This window comes from Nelumbo nucifera, chromosome 8 (genome assembly GCF_055504915.1).
Source record: "Nelumbo nucifera cultivar China Antique chromosome 8, China Antique-T2T, whole genome shotgun sequence".
NCBI lineage: Eukaryota > Viridiplantae > Streptophyta > Magnoliopsida > Proteales > Nelumbonaceae > Nelumbo > Nelumbo nucifera.
In genome coordinates this window covers 1338291-1353955 of record NC_142656.1, presented here as the reverse complement: position 1 = coordinate 1353955, position 15665 = coordinate 1338291, and the positions used below count along the sequence as shown (strand labels likewise).

General features: G+C 38.8%; 1 protein-coding gene across 3 annotated transcripts; it reads left to right on the top strand.

Moving 5' to 3' along the window:
• The first annotated feature begins 7257 nt into the window (after positions 1-7257).
• Positions 7258-11953, top strand: LOC104600489 (uncharacterized). 3 transcript variants are annotated; one of them, XR_016079868.1, is made up of 9 exons: positions 7258-7462; positions 7905-8210; positions 8621-8714; positions 9477-9595; positions 9678-9824; positions 10073-10165; positions 10248-10333; positions 11389-11431; positions 11860-11953. XR_016079868.1 is itself a non-coding variant. In XM_010263448.3 (8 exons), exons 2-7 carry the CDS (start codon positions 7905-7907, stop codon positions 10299-10301), a joined length of 813 nt encoding a protein of 270 aa, XP_010261750.1. In that variant the 5' UTR covers positions 7258-7462; the 3' UTR covers positions 10302-10333; positions 11389-11753. The 3 variants fall into 3 exon arrangements, 2 of the variants coding, with proteins under 2 accessions (XP_010261750.1, XP_010261751.1); XM_010263448.3 differs by lacking the exon at positions 11860-11953 and having other exon boundaries at positions 11389-11753; XM_010263449.3 differs by lacking the exons at positions 9678-9824; positions 11860-11953 and having other exon boundaries at positions 7322-7462; positions 11389-11753.
• The last annotated feature ends 3712 nt before the right edge of the window (positions 11954-15665 follow it).

The window sequence follows — 15665 nt, the reverse complement described above, 5'->3', positions numbered from 1 at the left end:
AGTTCAGAGCCCACGATGGCCGTTAAAGAACACCCACTTCGGAAGTTCAGCTTGATAGGTTAACAGCTTGGGGTGAGATAATCGTTTCGACAAAAATGAATTGCGCACTTTTAATAAAAGGAAAAAATTTTCTCATTGCAGAAAATTCATTACATAAATTCCGTTGAGAATGTCTTAACTACAAGAAAGAGAAGGGGAGAAGATTCAGTTACAAATATAAAGAGCAAACTACTTCGGGAGCTTGTCGCCTCTATCAGGGACCTCCTCGGGGACAGTACCTGGATCAACATCCTTTGCTTCATCTTCGACGCCCTCATCTTCGGAATCGGGGTCATCTTTTGACTGACGCACGATGTCGTCAGTAATCCGCAAAGTAGTGATGGCGCTCGTGTCCAGATCGGGGTAAAGGTGCCTGATCATCCACTGACTAAGCTTGAAGCCCTTACGGTAGGCCTCCGTCATCACGTCGTCAAACCTTGAAAAGTTGATGTAGTCAATGACGGCCTGAGTTTTGGCCTCCTCGAGAGCATCCTCGAAGATTGCAATCTTCTCTCTTATGTCTTCCCGGAGGTACCCCACTTCATGTTCCAGCTTCCCCTTCGCCTCCTTGAGGCCTTGCACTTCAAGCTTCAAGGCATCCCGCTCAGCCTTGAGGCTGTTCACCTCGAGCCCTAAGGCCTCCTGACCGACCTTGAGGCCATTCACCTTGGCCCTCAGCTTGTCTTTGTCTCGGGCCAGCTCCCTCTTCTCTGCCATTAACACCTCGATGAAGCTCTTCTAAGCCGAGGCGTCACTCTCCAAACGGTGGACCTGACAGCGAGCTATCCTCAACTCAGTATGGGTTGCGCGAGATGACTTCTCAGCCTCTAGAGCCCGCCTCAGGTGCCAATCTGATTGAAGGGTCAAGGCGCGAATGGCGGTGTTCATCTGCAAAAGGGAAACCGGTCAAGAGGGAAATCAAAAAAAAAGGGGGGGGGCGAAAAGAGAAGAAAGACTCACCACCATAGTATGAGTGGCAGCTCGGGCGCCGAGCTGACCAGGAGTGAGTTCGGCCCACTCGCTGACCTCCCCCGGGTATGCAGCCAACTTGCTCTTCTTCAGGCTACACTAGGGGTTCAGGGCAGTTTGGCTCCCTTGACCCTCTGAGCTGAAAGCCGTCATCTCCACATCACGAGTAGAACTCTCAGAGGCTTCGGCGGCAGCTTCGGCAGGATGAGCCCCGGCAGCAGCAGCATTGGCCTCGGCAACGCTTTCATCAGCAGGTCCGGTGGGCTTGGCAGCAGGCTCAGTGGGCCTAACGGCAGGTTCCGCTAACACCTCGGGCCCCTTAGGCACAGCCCCTTCTTCCAAGTCAACGACAGGAACGGCTACCACCTCGAACCCCGAGGCTGAAGTCTGCCGAGGTTGGGGCTCGGCTGAAGCTCGTAGGGACTCAACACGCGCCTTCTTGGCTACGCGTTTCTTTCTCTTCACCTGGCGGAAGAGCTTCTGGTTGTCTATTCTCTCCGCCTCCATGGGACCTACAGCAAAACACGACATCAGCAACCTGAAGTAAACATATGAACAGAAAGACGAAGTGAAGGAGGACCTACCCGGGCTCAAGCTCGCCTGGACGAGCTTCTCCTTAGAAGTGAAGTCTTTATAATTCAACCAGAGCTGAGCCAGTGACTGGAGCACCTTCTTGGTCTTCCCGTCTAGGATGACACCGGGGTCTTGAATGGCTATCCTCCAATTGGTGGGGAAGGGCCACCCCGTACTGCTCCGGACTACGAAATAGTCCCGCTTCCAAGCTGGGACTTTGCTCGGGAGCTTGTGCATGAGTTTGAAACCCGGGCGGGGGGACAGGTAGTAGGATCGCCTGTGCTCGGGGAGAGCGCCTGAAGCGCTCTTCTTTATGGCCAAAATTGTGCTGAGAACATCTAAATCTATGGAGAGGGAACAGTCAAAGCAAAGAGAGATGGACCCCACCACATTCCGTATGGAGTTTGGGTGGAGTTGGTCCAGGGTGATGTTAAAGTGTACCAACACCTCAACGATCAAAGGGTGAAGAGGAAGTCAGAGCCCGACTATCAGTTGCTCCCTGAAAATCATGATCTCATCAGGACCGCGCTCCCATGGGAAGTTGCCGGTGGGAAGGCTATATGAGTATTCCTTAGGGAGGTGGAACCTCTGTATGAGGTCTTGAAGCCTCTCCGAAGTCATTATGGAAGTGTCGAACTGATCTGGCTCCCGACCTCGGTGGGAGGTGGACGCCAGATGACCCGAAGCCACCCGTACTTCGGATGGCTGAACAACAGAGGAGCCACCCCGAGCCGAGGTACCCACCTCGGGCTCGTCGATAAGGCTGTCTACACTAGACGACATAGCGAACTAAAGGGAAGAAACAATTGAAAAGGGGAAGGAAGCTCGGGAGGACTCACCAAAAGAAATGCAACCGGACTGGGAGAACAGGACGAACTGGAAGACCCGAGCTAAGAGATCTCCGACACGAGCTCAAACACTAACGACGAGAGCTTTGTGGCAAAGAAAATGGCCAAGGGTACCCCTATTTATAGCCACAGTTGCGGGTTCCTCGAGGTGAAAACAGTTTAGCGCTTTTTTGACGTCCGCGAAGTCCAAATCGCGTGAGATCCGCGCGTAATTCAGACACGACTCGAGTCTTTTTTTATCAAACCAGGCGCTAGACCGGTCTAGCTGGACGAAGCGCGCGACAAAGCGGCATGAAGACCAACGCCAAATCCACCCGGTGTGTCATGACCTCCCCGTGCTGGGTCATCGCTGCCAGCGTAGGGAGTGGGGGGTGATTTGGCCCGACCTCGCAGTACAGGTACACGTGGGCATGACCTTGCTCAAACAGTGACTCAGCATGACAGCGCAATGGACGTGACCACAACTCGGAGGGAAAGTCCCACCGAGTTCAGCTCGGCAACTGGGCGGATAAACCACTCGCCGGAAGCCGCCTCACTCGCACCTCCTCTCCGGGGTTAAGGCACTTCGGGGCGCCCCGAGTTCGGGGCATCCTGACCTCTCTTGAGGCCCGAGCTCCTCTGGACACCCCGAGGCATAGACACCTCGGGTCAGCCAGCTCGGCATAACTTGCTACAGGCAGCTCATCACTCAAGAGACAACCCGACTCAGGGTAATTCGTGGAAGGGTAGCTCGGCATACCGCAGGAAGGCTTTTTGCTCGACCGTCGTACCCGACAAATCTGTGGACAGTAGGCATGTCCCTCGTTAGATAGCGCCGCGCCTGTCACCTTTAGAAAGGTGTCTCGCACCTGACAGGCACGTACCCTGCAACAACGGCCCCGCGCGTGCCACCTCAGCCTTGCCAGTAACGGCTGTGGCAGATTGACAGTGGTGGTTATACCTGCCCTGTCAGAAGCAGAGGGCCTGAAGCAACGAAATTCAGTTATAAGGGGCTTATTCTCAAGGAACAAGGTATCTTCGAATCACTTGCGCAATCTTCACTCTTAGCCTTCGTTTTCCCTTTGCTTCTTGCACGAAATACTGACTTAATCATCGGAGTGTTCCCGCCGGGCAAACCCCCGGGAGTTCTTATTCTTCCCTCTCGTTCCAGGTACCTCTCAGGAGCCACGCGAGTGCCAGATAGGGGTGACCAGATCGCGCTACATCAATGAGCATTGTCTTCCGAGGATCTGATAACAATGGTTGGTGCATGGATTTGTGAGGGCCGCTGGAATCCATGCCATCGTTCTTGTCCCCATGGATACTGGGGTTAAGTGAGACCGTGAGATCCATTCCCGATAATTTGGAGGTATTGTAACTGATAAAGTTCATGTTCTCAACGTCTGCATTCCATTGTTTTAAAAGGCTCTTGAGGCGAGGCTACGAAAAAAGGCCTCACCTTGATAGCCTTCCCCACCAGCAATGCTTAGGCATTGAGTTGTTAGGCGTAGGCCTTAACCATGCTTTATTTTGTATATGTATTTAAGACAATATGAAGGTTTACATTAGGGTCAAATATATATTTAAGACAATAAAAACCTTGTTTTGTATATACTGGTGTAATGAGAAAAGAAATAAACATACAAATAACAAAAACTTGTATATAAAATGTGTAAGAAAATAGCTTGTTTTATTGTTTATGCTTTATTTTTATCTATTTGCCCATTTATCTCATATTTGATAATCCATTTCTTCTAAAGCACATGCATTGTAGATGGTTATTCACCTAATGCATACTAGATTCCATACCTCTATTCCCATGAACCAAACGGGGCCTTATATTTCTAGGGCAATTCGGTAGTACCCACACTGGTATTAAATGTAAAGAAAGATAATGGTGTCATTGCATTGGGTTTTGGTTCAAGGGCAATAACAAATGAATTCCTAAACCTTTTTGGTCAGGATCTAAACCCAATTCACTTTTAACTCAGTGAAAAGCCTATTGTTACGAGGGTGGGGGAGAGGCCTTGGGAAACCTACGCAAATGGGAATCCTTTTCAAAACAGCCGAAAATGGTCTTCATGCTGTTAAACAAGAGGCAACTGTCAAAGTTTTTAGTTCTCAAAATACAGGAAACGATCATTGAAAGCTTGGCAACACAATTTTGATGATTAATAACGATGTTGATCCTACCCATTGAACATTGTGTCACTATAAGCAAGGCGTTCGAAGCTTCAAATAACTGGTAATCTATACGGTCTATAAAAAGTAAGAATAGATATGGTTGGCTTTTGTAATTTTCACTAGACTAAAATATCCCATCTCTAAGGTTTGAATCAGAGAATGAGCAATGGTAAATATGTAATTTTGTTTTCTTATTGAATGCTTATCAGGAAATAACTCTTATTTCTCATTTAATGTTTATTACAAAAAAGACACAAAACTCAATTCATTTTGTTCATATTTGTAAAACAAGTAAATGACAAAAATGTTATTAATTGGTTTATACATAGAAAACAATATAAATTTCATGAACAACAAAAAATAAGAGATTTTAAAGTTGCAATTTTATCTTTGAGCAATTGATATGAGGGGGAAATTTGGAAAATACATCAATTCCAACAAAGAGATTATAAGGGATTGGGGTAGTGAATGATATGAAGAAAAAAAATTGGAAAATAAATATTTTGGTCAAAGAGTAAATATATGGATATTTCGGACATTTTTGTGCTTTTTGGTAGAATATCATAAAAATTTGATGGGAGATTTTAACAATTTACCCATTATTTATTTAAATTAAAAAAAAACTGAAAGTACATCATATGTTTTCAATAGCCAATTTTGGGCCACATTAGTCACCATAAAGAGATTTCTAACTTGCAAATTGATGCACAATTTATTTTTTAAACTATTTTATTCTTTTTTAAAATATTTGTAACCTATTTTCACTGGCTTAATGCTTGATCATTAAGGTAAGATGGCTCTCTATTCTTTATTCCTACCATATGGTGGGTTAATTTCTCATTTTCGTTACCTTAAAACCTACATACATCGTTGAATGGCAAGATATCTACAATAGTAAGTGATATTTTTTTTTTATGTTCATTGTAAGGTTTTCAATTGTTGAAGGAGCTAAAGTTGGATTTATCATATAAAAGTTAATTATTGCAAAGGCAACAATAATTAAAACAAAAAGAAGGTAATGATAAAATTTATAATTGTATTATTTTTATTAATTAACCATAATAAATAAGAATAGTAAGAATTTTATTAATTCTCGTTACCTTTGCAATAATTTTATTTGGACATATCATTTTTATAGATGTAGAAATATAAAAATTGTAAAAAAAATAAAAATATATTATATATTATCATCATCACAAAATTTATAACGTGTAACATACATACACAAGTGCCAATAACTAGTAAGGCATTCGAAGCAACAGGGTCTCACCCAATTGGTGGCATTTGAAAGTACACTTTATCGGCCTTTGACCCGAGCGATCGAACTATTGATCGTTGATCCAATTAATGGTTTTGGCCATTTTTATTTTTTATTTTTTTAATTTCAAACCATAACCAATTGCCAAAACGGTTCCGTATCCAATTATAGTTCGATTTTTAAAACCTCGCTTCTCTCTTATTCATTTTCTTCCCTTTGTTTATCTTCCCTCTTCTTCCTCCGTTATTCTCTCTTTTTCCTTCCTCCCTTTGTCGCTGCCACTATTAATATTGTCCACAAGCTGTCCACTTTTTTTCTATCTTTTATTTTTCTTCATTCTTCTTATTCTTCCAAATCCGTACTCCCATCATGACATTAACCCAACAAAGCCGTCCAACTGTGACTACTTCTTCCCACTATTCTTTCTTCTTCTTATTTTTTTAATAAGGGTAAAACTGAAAATTTTGATTAGTTTCAAATTCAACTTATAATTAAACCAAACAGCAAAGAGTGTAAATCCAATTCCAACTATCGTTTCAACCAAACTGGCGTCGGAAATATGCCATTCCCATTCCAACAAAATGGTGTTCATTTGCCCATGATAAATTCGAACCGTGTACTAAGAACATCTCTTAATGAGAAGTACAAAAGATATTCACAATGCACATTGAGACGTGTATGTAGGTAGAGGTGTCAATGGTATTTGAAAATCTAATTTCAAATTCAAGATTCGATATAATTGAATCAAATTTGAATAATTCGGATATCTAATTGATCAAGTTCTGATATCCTATTTATACCGAATAACTAATCGGATTGAATTCGGATATGACCTGATTCGATTTGATAAATATCCAAATTTGATTGATTATTTAATTTTTATATATAATATATAAGATTTTTAAATATTTTATATATAATAAGTAAATTATATAAATAATTTATATAATTTATATATTTATTAATTACCCAAAAAATTAATTAGACGAATTCGAATTGAATATTCAAAAATTTAATCAAATTCAAATTCAAATATTAATTTTCAATATCTATCAAATATCATATTCGAATTCGGATATTGCATGATGCGATTCGAATTCGATCCGTTTACACCCTATATGAAGGGCGCGGCGTTGATGTGATCTTAGATTAGACCAACACCTAGTCACCTACCTAACAGTCCTGCGGAGAGAATCGAAAGAGAGAGTGATGGAACTGATTAGCTGACTGCTTGTTTAAAAGGCAAAGCATAAGTACATGCTTCGCTTTTTTCCCGGTGAATAGGAAAATTAGCGGTATTGATGAAATCCATAAATTAATCCGGGTCATATCCTAACCGTGTGATCAGAATGCTTTTTATTTTGTTTAGGCGGTATAGATCAATTAGAACCATTGAAGGATTTTGGTAATGTATAGGCATCGATACATGTTATCACTATTCATCCGCCTCGTTGTTCCTTGGGGCGGTATAGATCAATTAGACCTATCAGAATTCTTCTTCTTTTTCTGTTGGTGTATCTCAGACATTCAAAAACAAGACATGTTAATGGGAACCTCGGTCATTTGGGATCTGTGAAAGTTTCCACTGAGAATAGGATCGATCGAGTAACAGGTACTTCCTTGATCATTCTTCAAAACCGAACCCTCTGCAAACGTTTGAAATCTTGTATCTTCTGAATTGTTGAATCAACAATTCCATTAGTTATCTTAGAGCTATTTTAGGGTTTTGTTGGTCCTCTTATTAGTTATTATGACGGAAGTGGCTAAATCATTTTAGGTTTGTGAGGAGAATTCGATTTGCTTTTCTTGTTTTGTTTATAATTAACTACTATAATGGTTTAAACATCAATTGCTGCTTAAAACTTCGAGTGACAGAATATACAGTGTTGGGAAAGACAGCGATGAGAAAACCTAATTGCTTTGTTGGTTTGTACTTTTATACTGTTCTATTCCATTCTTCTCACTGATGCTCATATAGTTACTTTGTTAACGTAGTCTGTAATTTGTTAGTTCCTTTTTCTGGTAATTGTATATGCATTGATTCTATGTTCCAGATGGGATCCGGAGATGGGGTTGTAGAAATTGATTTCTTGGAGAGACGACTACTGTCAGATACGGACTCTAATGAAGACAATGAAGGTGAAGATGGTACAATTTTATACACGGCATCATTCCAGGAAATGGAGGAAAATTATGTGAAGTACCAAACTGCTCAATGGGTTCTTTACTCATTACTTCTGATTTTGGCTTGGGGAATTGGGTTGTTCATGTTACTTTATCTCCCCGTGAGGAGATATGTACTACGTAAGGACATCCAGTCAAGAAAGCTGTATGTTACCGCAAATGCCATAGTTTACAAGGTAATTTACCCCCAGGTTTTAAAGTTTCATGTGTTTTGGTATTGATGGACATTCGGTTAAGTCACGCAAAAGTGTATAGTCTACAGTGTCAATCGATAACTTGCCATAAATTTTCCATATGTTATTTTGGTTGAAGTTGCCAAAGTGGTTCACAAGACCATCCCATAAAATTCCATATTTTATTTTGCCATAATTCCATATATTATTATTTTTTTTTTGCTTTTTCTTGAACACTTTAAAACTTAAAACTAAAACAGTAAAATTGGTGAAAACAAAGATACGAACTAGAATGTTTTTCTATAGATATATCTTTGTAAATTAGGAAATTAACTAATGCTTTCACTTACTATCTAAAATATGTTATTTACATAGTGTCTCTGCTTAGCCAACTCTCACTTGTTGGGCCTCAGGTTACAAGACCAGTACCTTTCCCATGTTTCGGAGTGCTGAAGAAAGAGAAGCATGTTCTTCTGCCTTCAGTTGCTGATATTGTCGTTGAACAAGGTAAAAGCAAACTTGTGGACGCATTATAAGCATATACTCTCTGCGACCTGAATACTGTAGATTCTTAAGTTATATTCACTTCTTTTTTGTGCTTGGGTGGATGATTGGCTGGGGGATGGGGTTATTACAAACCACCTACCTATTAATCAAACTTGATATATGGACCATGACTTGATTAGATTGGATCTTTTACAAAACAACAGGTTTCCTGTAGTACATGCTAAAGTCATTCTGAACATTTTTGCTTTGAACACTTAAAGCTGAACTGGTTTTACCTTACATATACAGACTTTGTGCTACACCTTGGATTCAACACGACTGACCTGTTATGTTTGTTATCCCACATCCAAGCTTCATAAATGTCTGTGGACCATATACAATGTATGTTTATTCCATATGTTCAAAGGCATTTTCTGCATGCATGTATTCATAGACTTTCTTGTTCTCAAAAAAGGGGGAAATCATAAAAACTTATTTGCTGATAGCAGGTACTCTTTACATATTTAGAACTTATAAGATGATCTTGGTACATACATGAAAAAGTTACACCTCTTATATTTACTTCTTGCATCCATGTTAAGTAGATGTCATACTCTCCTTCTATTGCGTATTAATTATGCAAGGAAAATATTTAATGTTGTTATTTCTGCTTCAAAGATACCATGTTTTTGGTCTATGTTCCAGTACTCTTTTTCGGTTTCTTGACTTATTAGATGGCTCAACATTATTGCAAATATTTAAAAGAAGTTCCATTATAATCAGGATATTTGCAGTCCCTGTTTGGTGTTTATTCTGTTAGAATCGAGAACGTTGGTGTAAGAAGGCCACCAAGTGATGATGTTCAAATTCAAGGCATCACAAATCCCAGAGCTTTCAGAAAGGTACAACCAATTAGCAGTCTTTCTGGGTGATTCTTGTTTTATCAGGTATTAATTAATTTATGTCCACTCATCCACTGCCTAGGCTGTCCTAACACGTCTTTCAAATATGAGGAGTGAAACTTTCTCTAGGCAACTTTCTGTAAATGAAGATCTTCCAAATTTTGGGATAGGTTATTCAACTGCAGCTAGGATACGGCAAAATATTGGTATAGGTGTTACATCAAATCTGGTATTGGTGCTTTCTCTTAAATTATTTTATTCTTTTTTCTTATAAATAATTGTATTTTTTTTACAATGCATCATACCATCTCAACAAAAAGGAATTGTTTTTGCCAACTTTAGGGCTGAGTCTGTTTGAGAAGGAAATTCCATAACTTGATCAATTATCATCTTATTGAGATATTTCATTTAATCTTTCTCAGAATCCTGTTTTTTCTGGAATATGTTATTTTATTAATTATTTCGTGTTAATTGCAGATGTCCCCATCAAAATCTCTCAGGCATGAGTTGTTTCCTCAATCAGGGGAACTGATATTGCAAAAATTGGAGGAGGTTGAAAGTTCTGTGAAGGTAGAAAACTTGCAAAGTTTGTTAGATATTTATGTTATACCTCAAAACATAATACTTATGGCTCATATCCATAATGCTATAGAGAGTTCAAACCCTAATTGAGGAGCAACACTGTCAAACTTCTGAAGTTGATTAAAAATGTAGAAGGAAAACATGCTACAAACTCAGGTTTGAACTGATCAGCTTTATCTTCATGGTTTTTGCTTTTACAAGTTATTTCATTCTTGGATGGGATAATGTGAATGCTGCTACCTGAATATTTTGTTACAATGTAATGATTTGTTATCCCATGTAAACTGGAGATTCCAGAAACTAAAAATGTGCACATTATAGTGGGGGAAGAGTTCAAAATGCACCATAATATAGAAAATTCTTTTTTCTCCTGTCCACTCTATAAAGTATAAACATTTCAGGACTCACAGACTTCTCAGTAACACTCCAGCAAAGTCAAATCTTTTTACGAAGGGCAGATTTCACAATACTTTAACTTCCTGCCTATCCAGTTAGCATGCCACAATTACATTGCAATCAATTTCCAACTCAGATTATCAATGCATTATCCATACTTCCAAAGTTCCATGTACCTGATGATTCTAATTCTCCAACTAATTAAGCATTTGCAGTCAAGAGCAATCTCTTGGGTTGTTCTATAAATGTTCATTAGGAGGCTATGGTGGTGTTCGAAATGCAGGTTGTTGATTTTAAGCGTGGTACTTTTGAAAAAACTGGGCTTTCAAAAAAGAGTTTCCTTGAGAGATAGGAGGATGGTAGTGTTGAGCAACTCCTAATTTTGCACAATTATCGATCCCAATTTCCGACCCTACACCCTATAAAGCAAACCATGATTCTGTTTTTAGAAGTTACTTTTTCTAATATTGAGAATCATGTTTTTTATTTCCTTGGGGGTTTTTATGGTCATAGATCTGGATATATAGGTATGGAAGCAACTTTTCCTTCTCTTTTCAAAACCACATCAAAACAGAATAAACCTGCCAGTCACCTGCCACTCTAACACCCCCTATTTAAGAGCTAAAGAGGGCATTTGTAGATTGCCTTGCGTCCTGATTTCCATGGCTTATTACTATTCTTAATTTCTTACTATCATCCATGCAGAGGTTATTTTTTGCAGGCTATTTCTCCCTAGGTTAGTGAAGTGATATTTGTTATTGAGCTGAAAACAAAAAAACTTGTGAATGTAATAGAAGACTATATGTTGGATGCAGGAGTTGAAGTGAGGGGCATAAAGTTACATCGTTTATCGCTCCAGTAAGTGCATTTTGATGTACACAATGAAGACCCTTATTTAAATGCTTAGAAAGTTATGGTCTTTGTACTAAAATCTTGCTCAATTGAAATTTTAGTCAGTCATTGTTGTTCATCTACACGCTTTTACAAAGCTTCTATCAGAGATTTAGGGTTTTCCTTGGTCAAGATGTATTTCATATTTACATTGCCTTTTAATATAGGTAACTTGCCTGTGTATCCATATTGCATTCCTTTTTCCGTTTTTTTGTTATTTCTATGTATTTTTGGATATTGTTCTCCTACAATTCTTTTATTTATGTTGTAATCTTCAACTTTTTATGAACGAGAATTTTACTTGTTCTAGTAAAACTGTGAAAGAAGTAACAGACATGAATGACGGAAGTTAATTTTCGTTCTTTTTTTTTTCATGCAACGGACATCTATACCAGGGTATGGAACTACGGGTGTATCATGTACTGAACCCGAACGGGATCCTGGCTCTTCTGGGAAAAGAAATTATGTCTTCCATTTCGATAAAAACGTGGTAATTTCATTCAATGGCCTCAATCCAAGGGGCCTATGGGTGCAATTTAATGAAGTATAAACAGTGGCATGGAAGAGAGGCACGCCATTCTGTAGGCCCAGCTGCATGGTTAGTCACTTAGTCTATAGAAAGGAGCAACCAGGACGCATCCTTTTTCCTTTGGTGGGTGGTGACATCCCTGAATATCTACTATTATTACATCAGGGTATGCTTCATTTCACTTGCATTTCCTTTTTCATTTGTACTGTCCACATCTGTCAGCTTGGATAGTACAGGAGATCAAGATCTTTTCCTTTTGGTGAAGGATGAAATATTCAAGTTCAAAGGCGAGAATTAGTCCCAGAGATACATGGTGTGAGGTTTTGTAGGAAAACAATCTAAGAATGTTTCTTTTGAGTTGTGAGCAAGCTCGTTTCTTATACGTGGACTATAATGTCAACGTAACTGTGTCAACGCTGCTGGATCTTGACTTTTGAGATCATCCACTGGAGAGAGTTTAAGTTGGCGCCTTTGGCGGATTGTTGCATTGGGAATTTGCTATTTTGAACAGAAGATTAACTGTCTGAATGTATGTGGAATGCCAGAATTTAGCCAGAGACCTAAGAGTGCAGCAGCGTACATCTCTGATAACATTCCTAACTCCTAAGCAAGAGCACATCATCGACTAAAAGCCTGCTAATATGTCTGGATCTCTTACCAGTACGCATCTCCTAACTCTTTGTGCTTACTTGTACACTAACCAATGACAAGTCATAGTTAGACTAAAAAAGTGAGATCTTCCGGTATCATGACCACCTATTCTGACTTCTGAGAGTTTGATCAACCAAAACCAACCTTTGGCTAGTGTACAAGTTAGCATAAAGCGTTAAGTTTAGGAGATCCAAATTCATCTTACACATGTCAAAATTCATCTCTTACACTTGGAATGATTCTGGTCTTTCACATTTCTCATCTGTATACAAGTTGACAAGTGTTGATGATATGAAAAATGTCAATGACATTTCCGAACCAAAGCTTGGATGCAGAACCGTTTTCAGGGTAAAGCCGTAAAGGTATGGATTCCGTACACCTGTCCTCAAGAATGATGGGCAAGGTATACCGAAATATATAGGTTATCAGGACACAAAAGCTGCGTGGTTTGGAGACTATTCAGGAGTATCTAGTTTGTTTCATTGTTTATCTACTAGAATCATTTTGACACTATTCGGGATCAGGTTTCATTGCATCACATTTCAAGGATGTTTTATCGAAATGACTTGAGTTCTCCACTGTGATAATATTGCCAGAACGATCTAGGATTCTTCTATTGAAAATTGTAAGGTAATTTTGTTTCAAAAAAAATAAAAAAGGATTGATAATTATAGGAGTCTGGTTCTAGATTGTTGGGAATAGATTTTCATGTTTGGGATGGTGATTTGATGGAATTGCCTGAAAGGGTGTGGTATTGCTTCTGTCATGACAAAATCATTTGTGTTTCTTTTTTTCTTTTTCGTTATTTTATACTTACTTTTCTCTGTTTTTCATAGTAAGATACTAAGATTATTGGCTATATTAAGTACTATCTGTATATATAAAAGGCTAGGTTCTTGAGAGGAGTAGAATGGATATGGTACCTTATAGGATTTGCATGTAATATATCAAATTAATAAATGCAGGAAAATGGTTGTTTATCGTAGTTGTATATTGTTAAGGTTGGTGGAGATTTAATTGGGTAGAGTTGTATGTCATAGTTACCTTTAGACCTGTTCATGGGTTGGGCTTCAGCCTTGATTTTACATTATGTTAGACTTGGGCTTTGGACTGGATCCATTCAAATTTTGGAAAAGCCAGTCTAACTGCCTATTCCATGTATAATGTTTACCCCTTCCATTCATTATGGTGGGCTTTCAATGGAAAAGGTATTTGGCATATCAATTTTGATTGTCTTGGAAGTTTGAGAACATGAAGGTTTTATACTTTTTATTTGCAGTGGAACACCTAACACCTAAAGCATGGGAAAGGGAGCAAGGGGTCTTGGTATTTTTTTTTCTTCAGCTTTAATTACTAAAGCCCCAAAGGCCAAAGTTCCTTTTTAAGTCCAGGGTGCTGAAGGCCTTTTACACCTGTGCACGTGGTGCAAGCTGTCAATAGTTGAAAGTAAGCTCAAAGTGATATCACTTCCTAAAAGAGATTATATCTGATAAGGGCAACTTTTGGGTCTTATAATCTTATTATCAATAAAAATAATATTTTTAACATAATTTCTAGAATATGGTGACTTTTTTAAAAAATATCAAAAAAAGGTAGAAACACTTTTTCATCTCCTTCCTCCTTCAGACCATTGAACAAATCTCCCCACTTATGGTCTCTATCTTTCTCTTTCCTCCTCCTCCTCCTCCTCCTCCTCCTCCTTTCGATGGCCATGAAAGAGCTTCATCACCGCTTCCTGAACCGTTGGCCCTCCTTTCGGAACCACTTCCACGCCCAAGATCGCCGGAACCCTCTGCTTCAGATCCTTGAAAGAATTGATGGCTAGGAATTCATAACAGCAGCGAGCGACTGCTGGTTACTTGGTGGGAGAATGTGTTCTTCTAACTGTTTTAGAAGAACTCATAGTAGCTTTGCTCCAAACTCATATGAAGAAGAAGAAGAAGAAGAAGAAGAAGAAGAAGAAGAAGAAGAAGGAGAGGCATAAGAAGAAATAAGAGGAAGAAGAAGAAAGAGGAGGATGAGGAGGAAAGAGAAAGATTGAGACCGGAGGTGGGGAGATTTGTTAGGTGGTCTGAAGGAGGAAGGAGATAAACAATGTTTCTACCATTTTTTTGATATTTTTTAAAAAAGTTACCCTATTCTATAAATTATGTTAAAAATATTATTTTTATTGATAATAAGACCCAAAAGTTACCCTTATCAGCTATAATCCCTTTATAAAATACAGCCTGTGCTGTTTTGGGAGCCTGTTGTAAATGACATCTCATAATAACTGTGGTAAAACAGTATTTATATTCAATACTTTTTTAGTTGAAAAGACAAACGAGGACCTGAATTATCTAAGGTATGTGTAGAGGCTCCCAAAACAACCCATGTTATCTTTTTCCAAATAGCCAAAGTGATGCCATTACAAGATCATCATCATATCTACCTAATTAGTGACATTTTTCTTTATTCATCACTAATTTTTAAATTTTTAGTGATGGTCTTGATTGTCACTATACATCTTAAGATCCTCAAAGACCATCTTTTAAGCAGTAATTTTTTTGTTACTATTATTATTAAGGGTGAATTAAAGATTATCAGATTACCACCCTATATTAGAGGGCAGTGACAATTGGTCCCCCAAACTTTCATTTATGGCATATACCCTTCTGAACTTTTGGATTCTAATTCTTTACCCCCACTGTTACGTAGCGTCTTCGATTAAAGATGTAAATGCTGCTAATAGCGTGATTTGAACATGGAACATCGCGTGCACGGTGCCAAAAGCCTTAACCTTTAAACTCTCCATCAAACCATTTGGCCATGTCATGCATTGCAATATTTAACGATATAACACATTTTCTATTAATGTCTATCCAAATAAATAATCAATATTTACGTTTAACAACTCTAATTAAAAATTAAAATAAATAATATTTAAAATTAGTATTTTATAAACAAATAGAATAAGTGATCTATCTTCTATATTTATATCAAAAGATGATTTTAATCTCAAGAAATTTATACAAATAAAAT